At 33.3% G+C, this 13,626-nt stretch overlaps 1 protein-coding gene across 1 annotated transcript; it reads left to right on the plus strand.

Moving 5' to 3' along the window:
- The first annotated feature begins 492 nt into the window (after nucleotides 1-492).
- Nucleotides 493-1,540, plus strand: LOC131146763 (14 kDa proline-rich protein DC2.15-like). Its single transcript, XM_058096534.1, has one exon. The coding sequence runs from the start codon at nucleotides 867-869 to the stop codon at nucleotides 1,314-1,316; it is 450 nt and encodes a 149-aa protein (XP_057952517.1). The 5' UTR covers nucleotides 493-866; the 3' UTR covers nucleotides 1,317-1,540.
- Nucleotides 1,541-13,626: the final 12,086 nt, after the last annotated feature.

Raw genomic sequence — 13,626 nt, forward strand, 5'->3', positions numbered from 1 at the left:
TTTTAATATTTATTTGATTTTTTAAAGGAGTTAATTAAATACCATTATATTCAATTTAGGGATAATTCATGGTTAATTAGATACCATTCATAGGACGGACGTGTAGGGGGTGCTAGTACCTTCCCCTTGCATAACTAAACCCATGATTCCAACTCTAGTAATTAAATGCAGGTTGAGACTATTGGTTGCTTGGCCTAAAGATTAGTCTAGAGATCAATTAATAAGTAGTAATTAGATGAACTAACCGCACCTAGGTAAATAACAGGTTAATGGTGACTCTATTAAACTTATAATATTATTATTTCTCGTTATTCTAGATCCTTATCCAGGGCGTTGCGACACTCATACTATTCTTAAGAATAATCTATTGTAAGCCATGGTGTAACATTTTTTTTCCCATCAAATGAATCACCACAATGGTCCAGGCTACAAAATTGCATGTAATATTTTCCCCATCTTATACTCATTCTCACTCCTTTCAATATTGAAATTAAGACATCTAACATCAAATTAATTCTCAAACTTTATGGATTGGTATCGAGGAATGGACCATTCCTTCGATCTAACATATTCTTTTATCTTGAATAAATTCAAGTTGTAATATGGCATCCATCTATGATTAATTGCTTCATTACAAATCCTACATTAGGAACCAAAAAAAGGGAAAATAAAAAATAAAAAATAAAAAAAATCCCAACCAACCATCACCGGGTTATCAGTATTACACTTCCAACCACCAATACACCCTACAAAAAGCCTACACTTTCCAACACTAATCCTCAACTCTCCTTGCATTTCCTCATTTTATTAGTGAATAGCCTCTGGTCACCACTCTAAATTAACTGCATTTTCTTCAGATACATACCATGGTACGTTCCAAGCCTCCATTCTCAGCTGCCTTTTTCCTCTCCCTGCACCTTCTCCTCTCTGCAGCCCTAGTCCCTGCGCACTCCTGCGGCACTTGCACCGCCGGAGGTGGCAGTTTCCCCTACGGGCCACCGGGTGGCCAAATTCCCGGCTCGGGATCCTCTGGCGGCGGCAGTGGCTCCCCAACAGCAACTTGCCCACGAGACGCCCTGAAACTGGGAGTGTGCGCGGACTTGCTGAATGGGTTGGTGGGAGTTGTCATCGGCACTCCGCCCACCACTCCGTGCTGCAGCCTGCTTGCAGGCCTGCTCGACCTCGAGGCCGCGGTTTGCTTGTGCATTGCCATTAGAGCTAACATCTTGGGCATCAATCTCAATGTCCGTCTTTCCCTGAGTTTGATTATCGATGCTTGTGGGATGTCTGTTCCCCCTGGCTTCGTTTGTGCTTAAATTGATTGGTTATTAAGTGGCTATTGTTATCTAGCGAGCTGTTTAATGACTGTGTTAAGTGGGTTTAGGATTGGCTTAATTGTATTGGCGAATGTGAGGAGTAAAATTTGTAGTGTTGACGTGAAATAAGTCTGCAAATTAAATGGTGCAGCACTAGGTGTCCCTTGAAGGTGTCATTATTTCTATATGCATTTATTTGAAAGTTCGATCTTATGGTTTATATATATCACTATCTCTTACCAGCATTTTTATTATTTTTGTTGTCTTAATGTGGAGCATTAAAATATTTTTAATAGAAATAACTCTTTTAATTCTACGCTTGGGAGTATGGTTTTTATTCTTGAATATCTGGATAAAATATAGGATAAGATCGTATTGAATTTCTTTCAAATTTACGTAAATTTAATTCTAACTCTCAAAAAATTTATGCTCCTCAATACAACTCAAGTTACTTGTGACAGCTCAGTAATGAATATTTGTGTGTATGGGATCATTGATGAACACCTTAATGCTTTGAATTCACAAAAAAAAAAAATGAACTCCTAACATTAATTTGCAGTTCTTTATTGATAGACAGAGTTTGGGCCCTCTATATCTCACTTGGGATTTAGCTAATTGATCTAAAAGAGTTCGAGTCTCTTCGTGCCATTCGGTGTATCAAGCACATAAATAAAACTATGAAACCAATATAACTCTCTAGCCAAGTCTTGTCAAAACCTTATTAGCAAAGATTGATCTCAATCAAACATGCTTATTTATATTATAATATGCCCTATGTATATGTATGCCCACAATTAGTATCAATAGATGAAGAGGGTGCGAGTCAAATTATGCAATCTTTCTTCCTCTCAGGTTTTGCATATTCATTTTGACTAATCTTGGGAGTACTCTATTTTGTTCTTTAATATATTATGAGGTAGCATGAATTTTGAACCTTAAATTTGGATTTGGGTGGGTTTGGATAAATTTTAATATAATTTTATATTAAATCTTATCCAAATCTAATACAACTTCAAATCAAAAATCTTTTCAAACATGAGCTTTTTTCCCCCAAATTCTATTGAATATATTCTATTCTCACCTTGTTTTGTTTTGTATATATTAAAAATGGATCCATATACATCCTTCACTATTCTTATTAAAAAAAATTATGTATTCATTCTTGTATGCATGCATCGTCATATCTAGGGGATAGCTAGCTAACTAAATTCTCCTAACAAATTTGTGCATCAATAACTAAGTTGAAGAAACGAATGTACGTCGTCCTCATGTGAATACGAACTATCCTAAAACATAAATTAGATTTAAAATATCAATGTTATTTTTAGATTAACAGACTTTATTTGCCATTTTGTTAATGAAAATTTAGAACTTTATAGATATAACAGAAAAGTTGAATTACTTAAGTTTTGATACAACACTAAAGGAAATTTGTTAACTTGAGAATTGAGAGTTCACCTTAATTACATTTTCTTTTTATATTATAATTTTTTAATCTCAAATCAAGATCTCAGATCGTTCTACAAGCTAATTAGTCAGGCTCCTTTTGCCACCTAAGCCCTAAGCCTCAAAGTGAAAATATCAAGTGTCAATTCAATACTACGTCATCATCACAAGTAGTACTGTAATTTAGGTCAATACAAATAAGACAATAATATTAATATTTCATAATTTAAAGATTACATGCAGCACAGTAATGACAATCATTGAGCGAATAGTACCAAGTGATTGAGACAATCACGTGGGAATGAACATGCATCCAATATTTCCTCGGTCACGAGAGCCCCCTTAATCTACACTATGTGTGTGTGCATGTGTTATATGTGACTTAGCCAAATTTCTAAGAAAATCACATATACCTTGCATTGTCAATTGATATTTATAAAATTCATGTGACCTGACATCCGTGCATCTTTAAGCTGGACATATATAATGATATGTGGAGGATTTCTTGTCAAGTAGAATTAACTCATCCGGCAAAGCAAATAAAGCATCTCCATGTTCGATGCTTAGCCAATACAACATAAAATTTGAACTCAAAAGTGAACCTAGCTCTGTCTGCCACAAAAGAAAAGGACTTGAAACTTGAAACATGGAAGCCTGTTCAATTGTGTCAACTCAATTTTCCTTTGCAATCAAAGTTGCATGCTCTATTTGCCTTAATTTTAACACTATCTCAAAAAGCTGTCGTCAATTAGCACAATAGATCAATTAATGCATCACCTCACTCTCCAAACATTTGGTAAGATTTCAATTCTATCAACTTCATTATTTGCATGTGGACCCAAAGTCTGAAACTAAAGAAAAGCCCTCGTGAACTCTGAGACCAAATTAGACGAACAAAGAAAGGAGCCCTTCTGATTTGTGAACTTCCTTATGAGGTATATGTTGGTGTCACCTTACCACTGCTTTTGATTTTTTTTTTTTTTTTTAAACTATCATTTTCCTGCCTAACTAAAGTATCTCTCATCTAGCACCTCAAGACAAAATTAATATTTGAACTCCCTGAATTTTTTCGAGCTCGGCAGTTTCTCGCTTCGACTCTAACTAGATAGTACCTTGGTGGCTAAGTTTGTCCTAAATAGACTTCCGATATATAACTTAGGTCCAGTATGAATCTTTAATTAATCAACTCAAAAAAAATTTAATTTTAAATTTTAGTTAGATTTTTTTTATTTAGTTCTTTTTTTTTTTTTCAAGTTTTAAGTTTATTGAGAATTCTGAACTTGTGCATATAGTTGTATTTATATTAGTATTTAAAGCAAATTGTCACGATCACACATCGGATATGTATTAAGGAGATCTTGAACTTATAAGGATGGTTCAAACTCCAAAGGTGCTTTTTATAAGACAAATTTGAGAGGCCAATGCGTCAAAGTGGACAATACCTCATGTAAGTTGGGTTCAAGACCATTACACAAATCAAGATAAGTTAGACTACAGGTAGGATGATAATGTGAGAGGGGCAAAATCAGCATATCAGGTAAAAAAGAAGCTTTGAAAACATGTATAATTTCAATTTTGGGAGGAATATGTAGGAAGGGATATGAAATGGCGATACAAAATTTATTTTAAAATATTTATTTAGTAGCTTAAGTTTAAAATTAAGTGTTTAATTTTTAACATAAAATTTTGGCTTTAAGATCCACTAAGGTAGCATTTGGTTCACAATTGGAATCGGAATCAAATCGGAATTTACTGGAATCGAAAATGGAATGTCAAATTCCTCTCTCATATTTGGTTCGGTAAGGAATCAGAATTAAAATCATATTATAGTGTTCGGTATATATTGTTGTGTTGGGCACTCCACTTGTGCCAAACACCAATACTACAACTATTGCTATTGAATATATAAGAAATTAAAGTAATGTATAAATTAATAATAAAACAGTAAAAAGAACAAGACAAGAAATTTACGAAGTTCGGTATAAAATTACCTACGTCCTCGGGCGCCGATGATCAATCCACTTCTTCTTGATAAAGTACAACTTTGAGGTGTATTTTACAAATGAAGAGTTGAGCTCTTTATATAGCTTCAACCTCAAGTCTAAAAAACACTTCTCTCTAATGTGGGACAAATAATATAAAAAATTCAAAACAACCTTTTATACTAATGCGGAACTATTCAACCAATGTGGGACAAAAAATAACAAATCTCCACCTTGACGATAAATTCAAAAAAAATTTCAGTCACCGATATTTTCTAAAGTTCCACATCATCAGCGTCTTCCAAAAGTATACAGACTTGCAGGATATTGATCAAGTCCAAACAATGTTTGAACTTGATTGTTGTCACAATCTTGGTCAACATATCTGCGGGATTTTCAGTTGTAGCAATCTTTTGAAGAAGTATCTTGCCTCCATCAATAATATCCTACATAAAATGAAACCGAACGTCGATGTGCTTCGTTCGTGCATGGTAGACTTGATTCTTTGCTAAATGAATAGCACTCTAACTATCTCAGAACACAACAATGTGCTTCTGAACAATTTCCAAATTTTCAAGTAAACCCTGCAACCAAATAGCTTCCTTAACAGTCTCTGAAGCTGCCATGTACTCTGCTTCTATTGTGGACAAGGCAATGGTAGACTATAAGGTAGACCTCCAACTCACTTGACCATTAGCAAATGTGAAAACATATCCAGTAGTTGATCTACGTTTATCCAAATCACTTGCAAAATCCGAATCCACATATCCAACAATACATTTATCAATAGTATTATTTTTCTCAAATACTATACCAATATCAATCGTATTCATAATATATCTCAAAATCCATTTCACAGCTTGCCAATGTCCTTTACCCGAATCATGCATATACTTGCTTACCATACTAACAACTTGTGAAATATTAGGTCTAGTACAAACCATTGCATACATCAGACTACCAACAACACTTGCATAAGGAACCTGTGACATATACTTACGTTCGTCATCTGATTTAGGAGATAAAGCCGCACTAAGTTTGAAATGAGGAGCAAGAGGAGTGCTTACTGGTTTTGACTGCTCAGACATGCCAAAACTATGTACTACCTTCTTCAAATACTATTTATGAGACAAACTAACTCTTCCTCTCATTCTGTCTCTACGTATCTCCATGCCAAATATGTTCTTTGCTTCACCAAGATCTTTCATCTCAAACTTTTGATTTAACAGACTTTTCAACTTGTTGATTTCTTCCCTATTCTTTGAAGCTATTAACATATCATCAACATACAAGAGTAAATATATAAAAGATCCATTTTGTAGCTATTCTTACTTTTTTTGGTTGATGTCAAAAGGGGGAGAAGTTTTGGACAAAAATTGAGCATAGTAATTGATTTTGAATTATGACATGATTTGATATTAAGCTAATCTTGATATATGAGAATGATATTGAAATTGATTGAGAATTCTGATATGCTTATTGAAATTGATCTTGATATTGCAAATATTATTAAGTTGATACTTATTGTAAGGAAGAGCTTTTTTAAGGCTTACTCATTATTGCTCCTTATTTGTCATTATCAAAAAGGGGAAGATTGTTTGCCTTACAAGGCTTAAAATCTTATTTTGATGATACAAATCCTAGGAACTTAACATATTTCGTTCAGTGATGATATTTCAGGATTCAAGTATGTGAATACAAGGTCAAGTGCACACAAGGATTATTGAAAGTTTATACTCCAAAGAAAGAAAATCTCATAAAGCTTATACTATTAAAGCATGGATTCAAAGATGATTTGATAAAACTTAAAGTAAATTGAAGTTGGAAGTCAAAATAAACTGAAGCAACCTAGGCAACATGAAAATATGCTTTTTAACTCTATAAATACATACTAAACCTAAGGATTTTATACACCAACAAATAAGAAATCAGTTATTGTTCAAATTCTTCCACATTCAAAGAGTTCTTGCTAAGCATACTTTGCTGAAAGCTATTGCTATGAATTTGCTTAATTAAAGCTTGAGGTTTTTGTGCTTAAACTGAGATTTTTCAAATCTAAAGAACCCCGATGATATATTCTTGAGCTTCATCTATTTATATTGATTAATTTCTGAAGTATATTGTGCTATAACTTGTACTAATATGCTGTTGAAGAGAGTGTCTTTGTACACCAAATTTGTTTCTTGTTTTTCTTGATGGTTCAAGATTGTTGAATCGTTGTACCAAACGTAAGGTATCACCTAGAGAGAGGGCTCCACCCTAGTTGAAGAAGGGATTGTAAAAGGCTGCTCCTGCCCGCAAAGGAGTATGTAAGGTTGCTTTTACCCGTAAATGAGTGGTATAGTAGAATCCTTAGGTGTGTTGCCTAAGGCAAGGACGTAGGCAGGTATAGCTGAACCTCGCAAAACTCGTGGTGTCACTCTCTTCCCTACTCTCATTTAATTTCTACTCATATAAACTGCGTGGTTGGATTTTAATTTCTGCTTATATAAACTACGTGGATTGAATTTTAAATAAACTAAAAATTAATTTGACTTTGGAATTGCAGAAACCGAAAGGGAGTACGTTGGTTGATCAATACTTATTGCGGAAACTGTTAGAGAATACGTTAATTGGTTAACACCCAAGACTCATTAATTGAAAGTTTATTTAAATTCTGAGTTTTTGGAAGAGTGTTCGAAATTTACATTGTGCTTAATATTGAGAAATAAAGTTTACTAATATAGGGTTTTTTATCAGTTACATACTTAAACTCTACTTTGAGTTACTAAATTGCTGAATCTTAGAAGCAGTGCTAAATTCATTCTATATTGTGGATTATGTTTTGGTTATCTTGGTTGGATTGAATTAAATTGTTGAAAGGGTATTCAAATTGATATATTCATTAATAAAGGTTTATAATCAAATAAATTTGCCGCTTAACTTTTGTTTGTAAATCACCTTTGTATGTGCATTTGATGAAACCGAAAAGAGCTAAGAAAAAGTAAATTAAAAAGGGTATAAAAAAATTTTAAAATCCCAATTCACCCCCCCCCCCCTTTTGGGAATACACCTTCCTTTTCATATTGCATATGTACCAGGTGTGGGAGTTGATGAGGCTTCTAATGAGGAAGAGGGTGATAAGATGCTGCAAGGTGATGTATCTGTTGTGTGTGAATGACATGTTATTGGATGGGAAAGCTTTGATTGAGATTGATCACTTGGGAACTTTGTTGAAAGGTTTTGACATGAATGTGTTGGGTACGGCCAAGAAAGGTCTTGGTTTGATGATTTGCATAGACAAAGCTGCAGGGAGATAGGTATTATTTTAGGGTGGCTTTGTGGACGGAACCGCAAGGAGACTTTGTTTGTCATCTCAAGGGGATTCTTTGGAGAATCAATGTGAAATGTCTACCGCTCGGTACCTAAAGATAGGTTGTGATGTCATGGATATGTCCCCATGATAGTGTAATGGAGTGTTTTGGTAGGCAAAAGAGTGGACCGTCATTTGTGAGATTTGTTGAAGACTATCGTGATAGAAGGCTTGCAACAGCTTCTATGTTTACTATTGAGGGAAGGCATTTCTGGAAGCCTAGGGCGCAGTCTCAGGTTATTGCATCTACAACTGAATCGAGGTTCATGGTAGAAGCTGAAGCTGCCATTGACAAGTTCAAGTGGTGTTGCTTGGATTTGGTGTTTGTCTCCAGTTGCTAGACGGGAGGTGGTCCCATCCTAAAGTCCTAAGTTCAAGGTGGAGCAGTGGGTTCATTTTTTTCAATTTTCTCCTAAGGGGCGTATGTTCGCCAAGGTGGAGTTTGTTGTGAATTGTAACTCACATACTGAGTGGATAGCATACACAAAGGAAAAGCTTGAAGGAAATCAGGATGCAACATTGCAATAGGGAGAACCGTCGATGGTAGGCCTGTAACTGTCAACTGTTTAGGGTAGTGTTCTATTCTGTCTGAAACCGTCAACGGTTTGGCTCGGGATGCCCATCATAGATTTCAAAATTTGAAAGATGAACATTAGTATGGTTGGGGTTGGAGGGAAAACCTCCGGGAACTCTATGTATATTTATGATATATTTAAAGTGGTTGATAGTTGTTGAGAGAATTAAGAAGATTTTTGTATTGCTCTTGTAATCTACACAAGAAGATAGTGAATCCTTGTCGTTTGCTCCCGTGGATGTAAGCATTGTCAAATCATGTAATTTCTTGTGTCTTTGTGATTGTTATTGCTTCCTTTAATTTGTTGTGGTTATGGATTGTTCTGTATTTTTATCATTAGATTGCAGCAGTGTGTGTTTTGATCCTTTACTTACAAATATATATATATATATATATATATATATATATATATTCCGTTGTGCATAATTGAGGGTTTTACACAACAAAAAATAAATTCTTTCATTTTTTTTTTTTGTCTATTTCAAGTTTTTTGGTTTCAGATGGAGTCTTAAAGGTAATTATTTTCCAAATGACTCTTTAATTTTATGATGTAAGTATGGAATTTTTAGAGCCATATATCTAGAAAAACATTACATGTAAAGTGCCTTTGTAAGGAACATGTTTAGAAAGGACTAGGGGTGGCAAAATATGTCTGAATCCAATGGGTGACCTATAACCACCTGTTTAAATTGGGTTTGAACCCAACCCATTTAATAAACAGGTAGGCGGGTTTTGATTGGGTGCCCGCCAAGTGAGATTTTAGAAATATCACAAAATTCTTATAACATTAGGTCTTTAAAACACTCTTCAAAGGACTTATCCTTTTGTAAAATACGAAAGGATAGATTTCTATCTTTTTGGCAAACCATAAAATAAACCTATGAAATTCTTGAAATCTTAAGAAAAATTTCTGAAACTTTTGAAACTTCAAGGAATGTCAATGTGATAGCTTTGGTGTATTCCCAAGAGGGGGTGTGAATTGGAATTTCAAACTTTCCTAGGTCAAATTTAAATCACAATTAGTATTTCCCAACCTAGGGTCTTTCTAACAATTAACTAATTTAGCAGAATTCAAACTGAGCAAGAATGTAAAGCAATTGAAACAATCTCAGTATTTCTGAACCATTCACCATAATTAAAATGACAACATTCAAGTGCGTATATTTAAGTGAGGAAATTAAATGCAACACAAGAAATGTTATCGGGGTTCGGCCAATACTGCCTATGTCCCCGCCTTGGCTCACCAGCACAAGGATTACACTATAGGCTCACTTAACAGGTGGAGTGGCACCTAATACAATCAGGTCAATTAGCACAGGACTGACCTCAACCTTGACAACCAGGTCAATTAACACAGGGCTAACCTCAACCTTTACAACCAATCCTTACAGGATTAAATTACCACCCTCTTAGACCACGCCTGGAATACAACAGATTTCACAATACAAATAGTGTACAGTGTATGCTTCTTTAACAAGCAGATTTGTACCAATATCAACCAATCAATGCATATCAATAGTCTAAGTAAATGTAAGCTCAGTGATGTGTATCTTTATGTAAGCAACACTCAATAAGATATGATAACAAGTTTGCTTAAGAGTGTTCTAATCAAGCTATATCTTTGAAACAAGTTATATTAAATTTCAACAACAAAACAAAATTTCAAAGATACTAATCAAATAATCAAACTACCTCAAAATATTTCCTTCAATAAAATGAGTACAAGAGTAGTTTGAAAAATATTATAGCTTGTAGAAAATATTTTTGCACAACAAAAACAAAGTTATAGGAGTCTTGCAATGACAATGCAAAGATCCTTAAGCTTGTTAGTTTATCCTAACACAAGATTTATAAAGTTCAAATCTGTGAGATAAAACTTAGCCAAACTCCCCAAAATCAATGTCAAATAATCAATCAATATTGTAGAATATTAGCAATATCTAGTAATCAAAAGTACAATCAATAAGCTCTCACACTACTAAGATGCATCAAGGGAATGAAGATATGAGAATATTTGAGCAAAATGGGATTTTGAAGTAAAGAAGATTTTGACTAATAAATGAACTCATATTTATAGACAAAAGCCAAATTATAACCGTTTAGGATATATAGGAAATTATTAGAATTATTTTAAAACAATTTAGCAAAGTTAACCCCGTTTAAAAAATTTAATCGCGGTAAAAAAATTGTCCAACCTGAGGGCACTGGTCGACCGAACTTGAGGTTCAGTTAACCAAGTGACAAAGTTCGATTGACCATGCAAAAAATGAACTGAGAGTTCGGTCGACCGAACTAAGGGTCTTAAAGGCGATTTTCCCAAATCTGTGCAATTCGGTCTACTAGGTGATTTTGAACTAGATGGTTCGGTCAACCGGGCAGTTGGAATCTCCCACGTGGGGGTTCGGTAGACCAAAGCGTTGCCCATATAAATCTGGTCTGTCAACCGAGTGGTCAAAACGTTGACTCGATGGGAGTATGGTTGACCAAATTGTATGAACTTGGCAAGGTACGGTTGACCGTGCTATGGTCAAAATGTTGACCTTTGACTTGTTTGGTCAACCAAATGCTTTTACGCATTCTGGTTCGGTTAATTGAATATGCATTTTTAATACATTTCGATTCTAATTCCCTTATACATTAACCCTATTCATATAAGCACATATGTTTATGCATACATGTGGGTTCTAAGGTCTTTCTAGATCTTTTTGAACATACAATTTAACCTATATACATGATTTGCAGATAATTATTACAGAAATTTTCTCCTAATTACTATTATAGACCCTCATTGAATTAAAATGAATTATAACATGAAAATAGTTTTCAGGGTCTTTATTTTCTTCAAGTCCATGTGCATCATATAGAAACCTTCAATTGATCTTGCACATAATCTCATCAAACATTAAGTATCAAGGTATTTATCATAATCAAAACGGGATCTAACCTATAAGGTCAACACAATATCTTCACGTTGAACCCCTAAACAGATTAATGTATTTTTACTCTTAAATTTATCCTACAAATATTTGCTAATGGCAACTATTATTAATAAGCAGTTGGCACAAACCCAAGCTCCTCAACTTCACAACCTTGCCCCATAACACAATTGGGCATTTGGGCCTCTTCACCCAAGGCCCAATTCCCAAGAGACCAACTAGCAAAGCCCAACCCTAAAACAACATAGAAAACTGCACCGAAGGTGCCCAACTACCAAATTATACTCCTTTTTAATACTTTATACGTTTTACTTTGCCTATAGAATTGTTAGTCAATATGGTACATGCATTTCACGAAATTGTTTGTAAATAATAATAATAAAGAGCATATTTGGGCCATAAGGCTCCTCATTTTGTGAGGATAAGAAACAATATACGCAACATTACCCATACTTTTATGTAAAGAGACTATTTCCTTCGATTCAAACCCTTGATAAATCGGTTGCAAAGGAACAACCTTACCGTTGATCCAAGGCTCGCTCTCCCCTTAATTTATAAATATTAAAGTTTGAATAATTTAAAATTATTTATAAAAATTAATTTTTTTTAAAAAAATTATAAAATACAAATGTTGATATGAGATACTAGTATAACCCAATGTAAATGTAGGAACATGAAAAACCTTAAAAATTTAAGATTGACACAAATACTCTAATTAAAATTATGACAAATATTAAATTTTAATATTTACATTGCATTATAGATAAAAAGAACTTTTCATTATTTTTAATTTTATAAAAGCCCCAATATACGAATTTTTTCCAAGAAAATATTAATAACTTTATTACAATTTTTCAAATGTGTTTTGCCACCTAAATTTTTTTTTAGTTTATTTAATGATCAATTAATGAGTTTTTAAATTTTAAATAAATTTTAAATAAATTTTAAATTTATTAATTGGGGGTACATCTAGGTTTACAAATTATATTTTAGAAATTGTATTATTATTTATGTAAATGATGTTAAATAGTTCACAATAATTTGTGAAAACATCAAATACATTTACCTATTTTATTTTAGAATTTACCTTTTACAGTTGCATTTATTTTATTTTTTGAATGAAACGATTTTTTAGGTCCAAATATTGACCTCTTTTACAAATAAAACTTTTAAGTGTAGATTTATCTAATATTATTGGATTTTTTTTTGAAATACATGTTTTACTTCTAATTATATTTTTGTCTAAAAAATTATTTACACTATGTGCACACACACATATATACACACTACTTTCTTTTCTGTTAAATAGAATTTCTTTTCTAGATTTGAACTTTAACATACCTAAAATAGATTATATAAATGTAAGTATATCTAATTTTTATTGGATTTATTTTCATTTAGAAATATTTTGTATTGCTTTTAAAATATAAATATTTTTGCTACAAAATGATTTATTTTATTTATACTTTTATTAATTTATTATAAAATAAATATAGATGTAGACATCTATATTTAATATTAGTTTATTTTATTTTTGAACTAAACAAAAGGCTTTTTTTTAAGTTCAAAAATTTATTTTTAAACATTCTAAAATGTAAGGTCATCTATTGGTTAAATTTACTTCTTTTAAATTATTTGATCTTACTTTTAAAAGATAAAATTAAATCTATTAATAAAATGATTTACACTATCTATACTTCTTTATTGTATAAAAACTTTTCTTCTTGTTCCCACGGACATGACTCGATGGAAAGGCATCAGCAAGTAAGAATGAGTATTGGAGGTTCAATTCCAGATAGATACACTCACAAAGCGAGTGGTACCTGTGGATGGTGAGAGCTTATTCTATGAGCCAACAAAAACTGTGGATGATGAGAGTTCCCTCTGTGAGCCAGCGGAGACCGTGAATGGTGAGAGTTCTCTGTGAGCTAAGAGAGACCGTAGATGGTAATGGAGATGTGTCCCAAGGGTTGGGTTGGCCGAACATCCAACTGATGCACAGAAGTCGTGTTCGCCGAAC

Source organism: Malania oleifera, chromosome 13, assembly GCF_029873635.1.
Source record: "Malania oleifera isolate guangnan ecotype guangnan chromosome 13, ASM2987363v1, whole genome shotgun sequence".
Classification (NCBI taxonomy): domain Eukaryota; kingdom Viridiplantae; phylum Streptophyta; class Magnoliopsida; order Santalales; family Ximeniaceae; genus Malania; species Malania oleifera.

Bases quoted from the DNA above. Each gene is read 5' to 3' on its own strand.
- LOC131146763 (XM_058096534.1), top strand. From the start codon at position 867: ATGGTACGTTCCAAGCCTCCATTCTCAGCTGCCTTTTTCCTCTCCCTG.